General features: G+C 42.8%; 1 protein-coding gene across 2 annotated transcripts in view; it reads right to left on the bottom strand.

Moving 5' to 3' along the window:
• Positions 1-16,058, bottom strand: part of LOC106587509 (diacylglycerol lipase-alpha) — a 40,691-nt gene that overhangs the window by 23,656 nt on the left and 977 nt on the right. For both annotated transcript variants that reach the window (XM_014175960.2, XM_014175959.2), the window contains exons 2-3: positions 835-936; positions 442-653 (exon numbers count right to left, since the gene is read on the bottom strand). In XM_014175960.2, the coding sequence (XP_014031435.1) occupies positions 442-653; positions 835-929 (307 nt within the window). In that variant the 5' untranslated portion in view covers positions 930-936. The remainder of the gene's footprint in view (positions 1-441; positions 654-834; positions 937-16,058) is intronic.

Here is a 16,058-nt window from a genome sequence, read left to right as displayed (position 1 = left end):
CGAAAATAGCTGTGCAGCAATGCTCCCCATCCAACCTGATAGAGCTTGAGAGGATCTGCAGAGAAGAATGGGAGAAACTCCCCAAATAAAGATGTGCCAAGCTTGTAGTCATACCCAAGAAGACTGTGATAATTGCCAAAGGTGCTTCAACAAAGCACTGAGTAAAAGGTCTGAATACTTATGTAAATGTAATATTTCCGTTTGGAATTTTTTTTAAATTAGCAAACATTTCTAAAAACGTGTTTTTGCTATATGTCATTATGAGGGAAAAAATACAATTTAATCAGTTTAAGGAAAAGACTAACAATAAAATGTGGAAAAATCAAGGGGTCTGAATAATTTCCGAAGGCACTGAATGTTAAGCGTGACATACATACATATATACATACATACATACATACATACAGCGTGTGTCTGTGATAACAGGCTGGTGTGTCTTACCTAGTCGTATGTAGATGACATACTGCACAGCTTCTCTGGGCTGTGTGTAGAGGATGCTGCCTCTCATACTCAGCCATATGATGGCGCTCTCACAGATCAGGCAGCTGACCAAGATGCCCAGGTACCCCCGGCCATGGTCCACCAGGGTGACCGAGCAGGACTGGTCCGAGCCATAGGGCAGGCCGAACAGAACCACAGACAGAACCACCAGCCTGGAGGGGAGGGAGGGGCATGGTCACACAGATGACACACCCATGGTTCAGACAACATTTTTGGGGGTAAATATTCCATCTCAAATACAGCTTCATACTTTTAGCTTGGTGTGGGAACTCCGGACCACAGACACACAGGAACATACACTCACAGAGAGAAACATCCAAACGCAGTACTCACCAGACGCAGTGCAGTAGAAAGAGGAAGAGGGCGGGCAGCACTAGGTCATCACTGCCAACTGACCAGCGCCGCCGAAACATCACCATACCAGGCATCACTGCCCTGTGAGGGAGAGAGGAAGAAAACAGCACGTTATGACAAATCTTTATAATCTCGAACAAAAGAGCGCTTAAAATAGTGGTTTAACACACACCCTTGGCTTTAACAAATCCTGCCCACAGTACCCAGCATTGCTGCCCTCTGAGAAAGCAAGAGAGAACAAGAAATAAAAAAGCAATGTCCACATTATGGTGTGATCAAAAGGCCAGACCCTCTTTCCCCACTGACCAGCTTTCATAATAGCCAAGACTTCCTCAAAGCTCTGCAGCATCAGTCAGACTATAGCAGAACGCTCTGTTTCTTCTCACAATGAAACTCTCCAGATGGAAAGAGAGAGGTGAAATGGAAATATGGAGGGAAAGAGAGTGTGAGAGGGGGAGGGAGGGAGACAGTGGGGTAATGGCTAAGATGGTTTATGTGGATAATGTGGCCCAGGTAATGAGTGAGGGTGTGAGAGAGGACTTGTTTCAATGGGTCTGTTTGTTACCATATGCTCTGGTAACGTGAACACCCCTTTCCATTCTTCCCTTCCCTTTATCCAAAACAAGTCAAAAGTGCCTTAGGCCTAGATTGAACTGAAGTAAAAGAGAGGGAGAGCGTTAGCATATCTGGAGAGGTGGCTAGCCTTAGCCTGTAGTGGTATGCCGTTAGCATATCTGGAGAGGTGGCTAGCCTTAGCCTGTAGTGGTATGCCGTTAGCATATCTGGAGAGGTGGCTAGCCTTAGCCTGTAGTGGTATGCCGTTAGCATATCTGGAGAGGTGGCTAGCCTTAGCCTGTAGTGGTATGCCGTTAGCATATCTGGAGAGGTGGCTAGCCTTAGCCTGTAGTGGTATGCCGTTAGCATATCTGGAGAGGTGGCTAGCCTTAGCCTGTAGTGGTATTCCGTTAGCATATTTGGTCAAAACAGAAGCAAAGCCCACTGTCACAAAACACATGGGTAGCAGATGGTTAAAACCATGTAAGGAACGCCTAGTGTGACAGTGTACCAAGTTTGTGACTCATTTTATAGAGAATTTAACTATAGCGTGGGGGCAGGGATCCTAAAACTGGATAAAGTCAGCAACTACATATTCAATGATTTTCAAGACATACTATGTCTAGTGTATGCTTCAATAAAGGCTGACTAAACAGTGTGACAGGTCTATATGGTCTCACTACAGATTAGGACAACATTACTGCTCTGCCACCCCGGTCGCCGGCTGCCACATGGCTTCCTGTGGGTGTGACTCACATTATAGAGAGGAGGGAAGGAGGAGGGGAACAAGAGAAGAGGGAAAAAGGAATAAGAGAGTAAACACCTCATTTAGGCCGAAACAAATCAGGCTAATGAAATATAGCAGGTCCCACAATGTAGGAGGTCTGTCCTCCACCACTTGGGACAGTGACGTCCTCATTCCAAACCTGACCCTCCTCTCCTCCAGGCAGTGTGTTATAGCCTAGATACAGGTTGCCGTCCCCATGGGGATCTTACCAGTGGAACACACTACCACTTTAATTGGAAAGGCTATATCAATAGGATCAGTGAAGCAGCACACACTCTCTCATACCAATAAGCCCATGTGTTTTTATTGAATCTGATTAGGCCTAGATTTAGAAAAGTCTGGGACAGGTATTAACGGAGAAGATGACAGAGTAGAAGGCTCCCGGGTGGCGCAGCAGTCTAAGGCACTGCATCTCAGTGCTAGAGGTGTCACTACAGACACCCTGGTTCGAATCCAGGCTGTATCACAACCGGCTGTGATTGGGAGTCCCATAGGGCGGCGCACAATTGGCCCAGCGTCAACTGGGTTTGGCCGGTGTAGGCCGTCATTTTAAATAAGAATTTGTTCTTAACTGACCTGCCTAGTAAAATAAAAGTGAAATAAAAATAAAATACAATTGTAGGGAGAAGCTGAGTTTCTGTTCTCAAACCCCCAACTGTCCCTTTGTCTTTCAGAAAGTATAATAAGTTACATATTAACTATTAACATTGCTTGCATTTTAGGGCAATGGCTCCTAGAACCTCTAACAAAGAGAGTATGGATTTAATGGCAGGCGTAAATAGCTTTCCTTTGCCAACTGGTAGGCTATTCTAGGAACCATACATGTATGACAGTCAACACAAATCCACAATACCCAGGTAATAGACACTGTATTCCATACAGCATAATTCATTTGGGATAAATTCCTTTGACGATAAAAAAAATAGTAAGCCCAAGTGCTACCATAGCCCTTGGTTTGGCTGCACTCCATTAGTGCTCATACAGACAACACCCAGCTCATCTCACAGTCATATCCACTGTCCAACTCCAAGCCCTCCCATATGGCAGTGATCTACCCAGAGCCCACCCAAGCAGAGTTCCACCGTCCAGCCGGCCAGTCAGGACTGTGACCTCTGCTGAAGTGGGTTTTTCTACTGTAGCTTCAAAACGAGGATATTAACCACTCATCAGTGCATGTCTTAAACCCACAGGCCAACGCATGCGCTTAGCGTAGGGCATCCATCACCCTAGAGATGTGCAAGACTGGGTAAATATTTATCAAATGGACTTAGGTCTGTAGAACTGGGGTTCTGTTGAATTGGAAAACTTTTGAAAGTGTTTTCTTTTGTGGTGTAAAATGAAGAAAGAATTGAGAAATATTGTAGGGATATAATAATGAGCCATTTTATTCAACAGACTCAGCATCAACATGGCAGGAAAGCTAAGTGATACCAAGAGACTTCCAGGTCATAAAGACCTCAAAGAAGCACATTTTAGGAATGTGGATGGCACCTTCAGCTTGGAAATGCAAAGACCATATTAAGCTGTTAGAAATGTCTCCAAACCAGTTGAAGAGAGAACATACAGTACCAGTCAAAGGTTTGGACAGACCTACTCATTCCAGGGTTTTTCTTAATTTGTACTATTTTCTACATTGTAGAATAATAGTGAAGACATCAAAACTATTACATTTCACACATGGAATCATGTAGTAACCAAAAATAAATGTGTTAAACAAATCAAAATATATTTCATACATTTGAGATTCTTCCAAGTATCCACCCTTTGCCTTGACAGCTTTGCTCACTCCTGTCATTCACTCAACCAGTTTCATGAGGTAGTCACCTGGAATGCATTTCAATTAACAGGTGTGCCTTGTTAAGTTAATTTGTGGAATTTCTTTCCTTCTTAAGGCGTTTGAGCCAATCAGTTGTGATGTGACAAGGTAGGGGTGGTATACAGAAGACAGCCCTATTTCTTAAAAGACCAAGTCCATATTATGGCAAGAACAGCTCAACTGAGCAAAGAGAAATAACAGTCCATTAAATGAATTTCTTTGTGTCCCTTTGGGGAAATGTAGTATTGCGTATGCGGTTTCAGGCCACTCTGCAAGACAGTTCTCTCCATTCTGTCAACTGTGAGTCATAGAATCTCTCACTACTACGATCTATTCTAATTTGGATCTGTGAATCTAATTTGGATCTGTGAATCCAACTAACATGTGTTTTGTGAAATGTTTGTATGACAAGTCCCTGCATGTGAGAAATGTTTGTTCCCCACACAGCACACTCGGAGAGAAACCTCTTCAGCATAGTGATTTGTCTGTCCAGTGACGTCACTCAAAACAATGATTAAAACCCTTTCCTGTATTAAAATGACCTAGTGGCCTCATGGGTGGAATACTGAACATTTTCACAATTTCATAACTACATATGAACTCAGCAAAAAAAGAAACGCCCTCACTGTCAACTGTGTTTATTTTCAGCAAACTTAACATGTGTAAATATTTGTATGAACATGACAAGATTCAACAGACATAACCTGAACAAGTTCCACAGACATGTGACTAACAGAAATGGAATAATGTCCGTGAACAAAGGAGGGGGAGGGTCAAAAACAAAAGTAACAGTCAGTATTGGGTGTGGCCACCAGCTGCACTAAGTACTGCAGTGCATCTCCTTCTCATGGACTGCACCACATTTGCCAGTTCTTGCTGTGAGATGTTGGAAGAGTGGGGTAACAAGGCACCTGCAAGTTCCCGGACATTTCTGGGGGGAATGGCCCTAGCCCTCACCCTCCGATCCAACAGGTCCCAGACGTGCTCAATGGGATTGAGATCCGGGCTCTTCGCTGGCCATGGCAGAACACTGACATTCCTGTCTTGCAGGAAATCACGCACAGAATGAGCAGTATCGCTGGTGTCATTGTCATGCTGGAGGGTCATGTCAGGATGAGCCTGCAGGAAGGGTACCACGAGGGAGGATGTCATCCCTGTAACGCACAGCGTTGAGATTGCCTGCAATGACAACAAGCTCAGTCCGATGTGACACACCGGCCCAGACCATGACGGACCCTCCACCTCCAAATCGATCCCGCTCCAGAGTACAAGCCTCAGTGTAATGCTCATTCCTTCAACAATAAATGTGAATCCGACCATCACCCCTGGTGAGACAAAACCGCAACTCGTCAGTGAAGAGCACTTTTTGCCAGTCCTGTCTGGTCCAGCAACGGCGGGTTTGTGCCCATAGGCGACGTTGTTGCCGGTGATGTCTGGTGAGGACCTGCCTTACAACAGGCCCGACAAGCCCTCAGTCCAGACTCTCTCAGCCTATTGCAGACAGTCTGAGCACTGATGGAGGGATTGTGAATTCCTGGTGTAACTCGGGCAGTTGTTGTTGCCTTCCTTTACCTGTCCCGCAGGTGTGATGTTCAGATGTACCGATCCTGTGCAGGTGTTGTTAGACGTGGTCTGCCACTGCGAGGACAATCAGCTGTACGTCCTGTCTCCCTGTAGCGCTGTCTTAGGCGTCTCACAGTATGGACATGGCAATTTATTGCCCTGGCCACATCTGCAGTCCTCGTGCCTCCTTGCAGCATATTCATGCAGATGAGCAGGGACCCCAGACATCTTTCTTTGGTGTTTTTCAGAGTCAGTAGAAAGGCCTCCTTAGTGTCCTAAGTTTTCATAACTGTGACCTTAATTGCCTTCCGTCTGTAAGCTGTTAGTGTCTTAACGACTGTTCCACAGGTGCATGTTCATTAATTGTTTATGGTTCATTGAACAAGCATGGGAAACAGTGTTTAAAACCTTTACAATGAAGATCTGTGAAGTTACTTGGATTTTTACAAATTATCTTTAAAAGACAGGGTCCTGAAAAAGGGACGAGATTAACTTAACAGACGGATCCCTATTTCACATACTAGTTACAGCAGGTTTATTGTGCCAAGCTTGTTTAAGCCCAGGCTAGTGCAGCACATTAAACCAAACTGTTCCAGTCTCATACAGCAGTTTGAGTGTAACTGCGGCAGTCTCCACGTGCCATTTGCATCAGGTCAAGTGTAAGTGGGTCACACAGTGATGCTTCACATTTCAGTTTGGTAAGCAAACATCTTGCCTCCCTCTCCCTCTCCGTTTTAGGCCAACTCAGGAGGGTTCGCCCGTAAAAGCAAATAGACTGTCTCTAGACCTTAGGACATCTCTGCAAACACACAGAGCAATACAACTGGTTTGAAAATAAACAAACAAACCGTGTAATCACTCCCATTACTGTCATAAAGCTCTAAAAAGTGTGGTATTTGTAATGCTTTCCTTCAGGTGAGGTTGATCTCATATAGGCTAGGCCTACTACTAAATCAAACATTACAGAGAAAATTCATTTTCAAACTGCTTGGTAAAAACAGGTTAACTGATCAAATTGAATGAGGTATTTTGTAAACATACTGCCTATCACCCTAGGTGGCCTTTTACCTGATAGAAAATCTCATCATAGTGAAGTAATTGATGCTATGACCCAAACCCACCCACTCCAAACCATCAGCACTATCTTCGACCCACATTTCATTTCACAGCCATTTGAGGCCAGATGAATTTGAGGAGGTAGGATAGATGGAGGTATATTGGTAAGTAATTCGATGTGTGATTAGTTGATTAGATGCAGTCCAATTATTCCCAGTCCAATGCTTCAGTCTCTATGTCGGTATGGCTGGTTGACATTCTTTGACACTTAATCTGAAAGCTAGCTGTCACCTCATCACAATGTCTTTGGAGGTGACTGTGTATACGGTGGTATCTAGAATTATTGGATCCCTTGATAAAGAAAAGCAAAATAATACAGTATAGAATAAATAATACTGAGCTATATTGTGTGCCCCAAAAATACAAACAATTGTATGCCCTAAAAATATAATTTCTCAGAGAAAGAGATTTTGTTGAACAAGTAATAAAAAATCAAAATCAAAAAAGAAAAGGGCTCAAAATTATTGGATCCCCCGGTTTTCAAAACTCCAGCACGCTCCAAGGATAACGACGCTGAGCCTTTTTCTAAAATGTTTTATAAGACTGGAGAACACATTGGGATTGATCATAGACCATTCCTCCATAGAGAATCCTTCGATATCCTTCATCTATGCTTATGGACTTGTGTGTGCTTGGGGTCAATGTCTTGCAGGAAGTTTCACATGTTTCAGCCTCCTTGCACAGGCAACCAGGTTTTTAGTTAAAATGTAGTGGTACTTGATACAATTCTTGATGTCATTGACCTTATCCAGTGCCCCTGGAGTTTGCTAAACGGCATTGGAATTTGGATTGGAACCGGTGCTATGGGTCATTTCCATGTAAAATTACCCATGAGCACCAACATGTCAAATTGGGTGTCAAATGAAAACTACGAGTCATATATATCTATATATATATATCTGTCTCTGAGAAATAAAGGAATATATAAAAAAAAACATTTTATCCTAAAAAAAAAATGGATAAACAAAGGCGTTGATTTCTTGTCAAACATGAAAAATCTACCAGAAAAAGTCTTAAAAAGATATCATAAAAACACAATAATGTTTAGGTAAAGACCCCATATCAAAACACATTTACACTGAACAAAAATATAAACACAACATGTAAAGTGTTGGTCCCATGTTTCATGAGCTGAAATAAAATATCCCAGAAATGTTCCATACGCACAAAAAGCTTATTTCTCTGAAATTTGGTGCAGAAATTTTTTTACATCCCCGTTAGTAAGCATTTGAAATTTGCCAAGCTAATCCATCCACCTGACAGGTGTGGCATTTCAAGAAGCTGATTAAATAGCTTGATCATTACACAGGTGCACCATGTGCTGGAGACAATAATAGGCCACTCTAAAAATGTGCAGTTTTGTCATACAACACAATGCCACAGATGTCTCAAGTTGAGGGAGCGTGCAATTGGCATGCTGACTACAAGAATGTCCAACGCCATTGCCAGAGAATTTAATGTTCATTTCTTTACCAAAAGCCCCCTCCAACGTTGTTTTAGAGAATTTGGCAGTACGTCCAACCGGCCTCATAACTGCAGGCCACGTGTAACCACGCCACCACAGGACCTCCACATCCAGCTTCTTCACCTGAGGGATCATCAGAGACAAGCCACCTGGACAGCTGCATAACCTAAGAATTTCTGCACACACTGTCATAAACATCTCAGGGAACCTCATCTACATGCTCATTGTCCTCCCCAGGTCTTGACCTGACTGCAGTTCAGTGTCTTAATTCAATTCTGTGGGCAAATGCTCACCTTTGATGGCCACTGGCACGCTGCTTGTAGCGGGCAGATAGCAGACAGTGTGTATGGTGTGGGCGGTTTACCCGCCCACATGTCAACGTTGTGAACAGAGTGCCCTATGGTGGTGGTGGGGTTATGGTATGGGAGGGCATAAGCTAGGGACAATGAACACAACTGCATTTTATCAATGGCAATTTGAATGCACAGAGATACTGTGACGAGATCCTGAGGCCCATTGTTGTGCCATTCATCTGCTGCATGATAACGCACAGCCCCATGTCGCAAGGATCTGTTCACAATTCCTGGAAGCTGAAAATATCCCAGTTCTTCCATGGCCTGCATACTCACCAGACATGTCACCCATTGAGCATGTTTGGGATGCTCTGGATCGATGTGTGCAACAGCATGTTCAAGTTCCCGCCAATATCCAGCAACTTTGCACAGTCATTAAATAGGAGTGGGACAACATTCCATAGGCCACAATCACCAGCCTGATCAACTCTATGCGAAGGAGAAGTGTCACGCTGCATGAGGTAAATGGTGGTCACACCAGATACGTACTTGTTTGCTGATCCACGCCCCAAATGTTATTTTTTTAAGCATCTGTGAATAGATGCATATCTGTATTCCCAGTCAGGTGAAATCCATAGATTAGGGCCTAATTAATTAATTTAAATTGACTGATTTCATTATTTGAACTGTAAAATCTTTGAAATTGTTGCATGTTGCATTTATATTTTTGTTCAGTGTAGTTTAGGATACTTTTTCTGCCTTCTGGAAGTTTAAGAAACATTGCCTTGTGCCTTAAAATTCCATTACCAAAACCCCACATATCTTTAAGATATTTTCAAATCTTTCTCCCTCATGAGAAGGGAGGATAATTAAAGTTCACAGAAGTAACAAGGTGGAGACCTATCAACTAGTTAGTGTTTTTTACTAATATAAATTTTGTTTATGAATGATTTGGTTATTAAAAACTGAAATTATGTTACCAAATCTGTAACAGAATATCTGCAATTAAATTGGCTAAAACTGGGAAATCCTAATAGTCACAAACCACAGTTGGGTCATCTGCTACTGTCCTCCCTTCCACTGCCATACTGTTATGTTCAGCTGATAACAGTTTTCTTACCATTTCTGTCATCTGGTGGTCAAAGCAAGAGTGTGAAAAGTCTGGATAACCCCTACCGGCAGGTAGCCTAGCGGTTAAGAGTGTTGGGCCAGTAACTGAAAGGTCACTGGTTCAAAATGGCGGAGTGATTTCTGCATATTGCACCCTTAAATGTGAAAGACACATTTCGGTTGAATGCATTCATTTGTGCAACTGACCACGTACCTCGCTCTCTCCAATGCATGTCACCTCTCCCAGCACTTACTGACGTCTACCCATGAGCTCCCTCTCGTTCCATTTACTGTAACCAGCATCTTCACCCACTGAGCACCGACCGACACCGGACAGAGTTTTGTCAGTCCACCCAGGCCTTGATTTCAATGTCCACAGACAGTTTTTTGGGGGTCCAGTCCGGACCAAATCTGAACCAATCATAGACATCTATGTTTCGCAAGTTTGGACAGTAGAGTACAGTACAGAGCATAACAGTAAAGAAAAGTAGAGATTAGTTCAGTACATTACACTACAGTGGAATTGTGTGGAGTAGAGTTCAGTACACAGTATTGAACACTAGAGTATAATGTACTGTACTCGAATTTCTGGTATTGAACACTGCTGTAGTGAGATTTTTTCAAACTCAAGGTGTCATGTCATAGCTGACACCCCATTCTTTCTGCAGACATCTTTGAATTTGGAGCAGACATTTTTTGGAAAAGAACGGTCAAACTGAGTGAGATTTTACCTAAATGATGTTCCCATCTTTGCTTAGTTCTTTCAATGAATGTGGTTTTGTAAAATATTCAGTGTACATTTGTTTAATTACTCCTTGTGCATAGAGTTGTATGGGTTGATAAACTTTAAAATCAATAGTTTTTGTTTGGCATAGATTTTAAGTGGGTTTGCACTTCGAAAGCGGTGGGTTTGGCCTTCGAAAGAACAATGCATATGCAGAAAATACCTCATTGTGTAAAATATGCTGGTGGATCTTTGACACTTTGATGACACTCGGGAGGCAGTGTTATCCAACTTCATAAAATATTTTAGAAAAAGGCTTAGTGTCGTTATCCTCACAATGGGAGGGTGTTGGAGTATTGAAAGGGGATCCCCAAAAATGTACCACCATCTTTAAAAAAAAATAAAAAAATTACTTGTTATACAATTGCTCAGAGAACGAGAGAGTAAGTATAAAATATATATTTTTATTTTTTGCTCATCTTTATTAAGGGATTCAATAATTCCAGACCCCACTGTACATACACAAACATCGTGCTAAAACATTGTGTGCATGGCTGTTTGAGGCCACGTGAACTAGCTGGTTCCATTCCTTCTGCCTCAAGTGTCATACAGTATGGCACTGAGGGGTCATGGATAACCAGAAGAATTGAAATCAAGGAACATTCCGTGCTGACTTTTGTTACAGTTTCAAGTTATGTAGAGGAAACTCTGACATTGAACAACTGTAATAATACATTTGATCCAATTCCTCTAATAAATCCTTAAATACAGTAATCCAATTCCTCTAATAAATCCTTAAATACAGTAATCCAATTTCTTCTCATAAAACAGGGAGAAACCACACGGTTCTATGCGACACAGGAAGGCTCTATTTTCTCTGTCCAGACTCCAAGACATCAAAATGAAGAGAGTCACACACTCCATATATAAACTCCCAGTCATTTATTGGGTAAATCACCAACGTTTCGGATGCCGAGTTTATATATGGAGTGTGCGACTATTTTTATAGCTTATTCTCTGTTAGTCAGCACCTCTACATAAAATAATGTTCTCTGGGTGTGTGCTAGCTCATGTTTTTTATCAGACTCAAAAGACAGACACTTCACTGCACATAATGCATAATGAGTACGCACTAACAAGTGGGCTACACAATCAGAACGTCATATTTACACAAATACATCCAAATGCATATACTATCACACAAAGTCACAGAATAGAGTGTGGAGGGAGGAGAGGTGAAAGGGATTGAGTGGGCGGGAGTGTGAGCGAAAGACAGAGAAAGAGGCAGAGGGAGAGTGGGAGTGAGTGGCACATGGCTTTCAGTCTAAAAAAGGGAAAGAGCGGCATGAAGCCAAAACAAGAACCTGGATTAGCTAGATAAAGAATGGGGAGGGGGGGGATAAGAAAGAAAATGTAGGTTTCTTCACTGTGGAAATGGTGCAAACGCATGACACTGTTTTCGCGGTCACAAACGTCTTCTAAAATATGAATAGACAATGAGCGTGTGGGTAGAGTGAGAAGAAGGTGGTCCAGGGAGAAAGATGGCTAGATGGCTGGATAAAGCAGGAAGATGAGGAGACAGGAAAGAGGGGGAGATAGGCTAGAGATTTCATGTTAAAGGTAGGCTGGATGGTGCATGGAAGAGGATGTCGTAATAACAGACAGAGGTGAAGGAGGAGATGGAGGAGTAGGTCTACTAGGAGAAACGGAGGAGGAGAGCGTGTGACGAGTATATAGGAACTCACAAGAGAGAAGCTCTGTGTATAGTGTGACACTGACCCAGGCAGAAAGGGAGAGAGCTGCACATGGAGGCTGGAGCAGACGGGTACAGGGCTGGGAGCCGAGAGACAGAGGGAGGGAGAGACAGGGCCCTGCTACAACTGCACCGCTCTGCCAGCCTGGGTTAACATCCCCCTGTGGACTCTCTCAATAACGTCCCAATCTCTCCCCTATTCATGCCGAACACCTCACCAATACACTTCACACTGCACCCCTAATATCCTCCTCAGTCCTCACACCGCAAGGCTGGGCTCGCAAAATACACAACGCACTGGGAGTTCTCCCCCTATGCTTCCACAAACACCTGTGTCCTCTCACCACCACACACTAGAACAAATACAGTATGTGGCATTCAGTCAGGTCCATAATTATTGCCACCCTTGATAAAGATGAGGAAAAAAAGACTGATCCCTCCCAATGTGTTCTCCTATCTCATAAAACATTTTAACAAAAAGGCTGTGCTGCTATTCTCGCAGGGTGAGATATTGAAAACAGAGGAAGCAATAATTTTGACCACCTTTTTTAGAATAAATATTACTTGTTAAACTAAATGTATTTCTGAGAAAATGCATTTGCAAAAATAATATAATTTCCCCCAAAAATGTTGCATACAATATAGCTCAGTATTTGTATAGATTTTATAGTATTTTCTGCTGCAAAATGTTTGGTCCTAATGTATGACCATATGTGACTTGATAAGCTCCCAATAAACCTTAGCTGTAAATTACTTCACTAGTCAATCATTTACAGTCTTTTTGTAGTCCAAAAATGCCATGACCATCACAGTACTCCAGAATAAACCTTTCCCTCTAGCCACCGTGCTTCTACACCTGCATTGCTTGCTGTTTGGGGTTTTAGGCTGGGTTTCTGTACAGCACTTTGAGATATCAGCTGATGTAAGAAGGGCTATATAAATACATTTGATTTGATTTTAATACAAAAACCGTCAATGACATACATTATATGTGGTTTGGCACATTGAGGCTGTCAAAAAGAGGCACCCTATTCCCTTTATAGTGCACTACTTTTGACTAGGGTTTGTAGGGCTCTATAGAGAATATGGTGTCATTTCAGACACACTTTGTGAAAGACACAACCGTCAGGTACTCTGTGGGGGTTGAGGAGTCAGCAGGGAGGGAGTAAGTGGAAGCAGGTGTAAACAAAACAGACAGTATTCCGTTGTGCTGTGGCTAGGAACCTCTTAGCCCCCTACTGTAGATCTAATGGATTATTAGGCTTTTAAATGGTTGTGTTTGTCAGACAGGGACACCAGGTTTCTGAGAAAAGCAGTTTCATTTCAAATATGGCCATACCACCAGTGTGATCTTTCCCATATCAGATTTAATCTCATGTTGGAGAAATCCGTGTACATTGTGGTCATGAAGTCCAGAACGTGACACTAGTTTGTTGTGATGGGAATTATTGGCTAGGGAGTGGTTGCTGTGAAATGACCAAAACAAAATCACAATAGCACCTCTACTGGAAACAGATCTGTGCGTCTGCAACATGAATGTACATCTCACACATACACACTCCAGTCCCATCTCAGGTATTGAAATCAAGCTTGTTCCATAAACGATGGGAAAGAGGTTGAGAAGGAAAAAGTGAAGAAAGCAGTGAGAAAAGGACAGGTTAAGGTAGAGAAGCAGCAGAGCCACAGTACTGAGGCGTAATTATTAGTCCAAATGGAACGTGTTGCAACTGTAAAGAACAAAAATATAAAACGCAACATGCGCTAAAAGATGCCAAACATTTTTCATATGCACATAAAGCTTATTTCTCTCAACTTTGGTGCAGAAATTTGTTTACATCCCTGTTAGTGAGTATTTCTAATTTGCCAAGCTAATCCATCCACCTGACAGGTGTGACATTTCAAGAAGCTGATTAAACAGCTTGATCATTACACAGGTGTACCTTGTGCTGGGGGCAATAAAAGGCCACTAAAATGTGCAGTTGTCACAACACAATGCCACAGTTGAGGGAACGTGCAGTTGTGACTGTAGGAATATCCATCAAAGCTGTTGCCAGAGAATTTAATGTTAATTTCTCTACCATAAGCCGCTACTACCAACGTTGTTTTAGAGAATTTGGCAGAACATCCAACCGGCCTCAACTGCAGGCCACGTGTAACCACGCCATCACAGGACCTCCACATCCAGCTTCTTCACCTGCGGGATCATCGGAGACCAGCTACCCGGACAGCTGATGAAACTGTGGGTTTGCACAACCAACGAATTTCTGCACAAGATGTCAGAAACTGTCTTAGGGAAGCTCATCTGAGTGCTCATCATCCTCCCCAGGGTCTTGACCCGACTGCAGTTTGGCGTCATAACCGACTTCAGTGGGCAAATGCTCACATTCGATGGCCACTGACACGCTGGAAAAGTGTGCTTTTCACAGATAAATCCTGGTTTCAACTGTACCGGGCAGATGGCAGACAGCGTGTATGGTGTCATGTGGGTGATCAGTTTGCTGATGTAAACGTTGTGAACAGAATGCCTCATGGTGGCAGTGGGGTTATGGTATGGGCAGGCATAAGCTACGGACAATGAACACAACTGCATTTTATCGATGGCAATTTGAATGCACAGAGATACCGTGATGAGATCCTGAGGCCCATTGTCGTGCCATTTACCTGCCGCCATCACCTCATGTTTCTGCATGATAATGCACGTCCCCATGTCACAAAGATCTGTAGACAATTCCTCAAATCTGAAAATGTCCCTATTCTTCCATGGCCTTCATACTAACTGGACATGTCACACATTGAGCTGGTTTGGGATGCTCTGGATTGAAGTGTACGACAGCGTGTTCCAGTTCCCGCCAATATCCAGAAAATTTGCACAGCCATTGAAGAGTGGGACATCATTCCACAGGCCATAATCAACAGCCTGACAAACTCTATGCGAAGGAGATGTGTTGCGCTGCATGAGGCAAATGGTGGTCACACCAGATACTGACTGGTTTTCTGACCCACACCCCTATCTTTTTTTTAAGGTATCTGTGACCAACAGATGCATATCTGTTCTCCAAGTCATGTGAAATCCATAGATTAGGCCCTAATGAATTTATTTAAGATCAACTGATATCTTTACAGTATATGAACTGTAACACAGTAAAAAAAAAAAAACTAGAGTTTCTATTGGACAACTTCAGGTAGGTCCCCTGTAGGTCCCGCCCCGTTATGTTCCAGTTGCTTCCGTTTAAGAAATGCTTAGCAACAGAATGAGCATAATGAATATGCCCCTGGGTAAACTGAGTCTGAATGTGAGATTACTACAGGGATTTAAACCAGCTTTAGGGGGCAAACTGGGTCTCAAATCCACTGAAGACGCTTTGAACGTGACCGTAATTCATGTACACTGCATCTCTCTGCCCACTGGCGTTTGTCTTCTAGTATTACACAACATTCATAACAACTCTCTCCAAGTAGTAACAACTTTCAGGACATCACTTAGATCACTTTTACGCTACCGCAAACAGATCGTGCTTGATACACAGACATACACCTGTGATACAAACTCACATAGCTTACATGATCCACTTGTCCATGTTTGAGCCTTCATGAAAACATGCAGAGCACCTAGGGAAGATATTTTGGCACTCATGGAAATAAAGTGATTGTGACTGGGCATTCTATTGGTATGACATGCATTTCTCTGTAGGCAAGCTATGAGGCTGATTAAAAGGCTCTGTCTTCACCCATTGAGCTACATGTGCTTTATCCAGTCTCTCTCCACCTGCTGCATGTCTGCACATGAGCATCATAGCCTGCCCTGTCCTAAAGGGTTATTGAGAGGAATACAAAAACACTGGACATTCTGCAGAAAGACTCCACAATGATGCAATAATAAAGGAGCAAAGACATGGTAGAGAAAAGGTTTGAATACATCTAGCCTAATCTTCGAGGTTTGCTGTGGGTTGAGCGTTCCTTAAATCAATAATGGACCTGTCACTAATTGTTGAGCCATATAACCTAATGTCCGGATTTGCCT

The sequence above is a fragment of the Salmo salar genome, chromosome ssa26 (genome assembly GCF_905237065.1).
Source record: "Salmo salar chromosome ssa26, Ssal_v3.1, whole genome shotgun sequence".
Lineage (NCBI taxonomy): Eukaryota > Metazoa > Chordata > Actinopteri > Salmoniformes > Salmonidae > Salmo > Salmo salar.
This window is presented reverse-complemented; position numbering and strand designations above follow the sequence as displayed.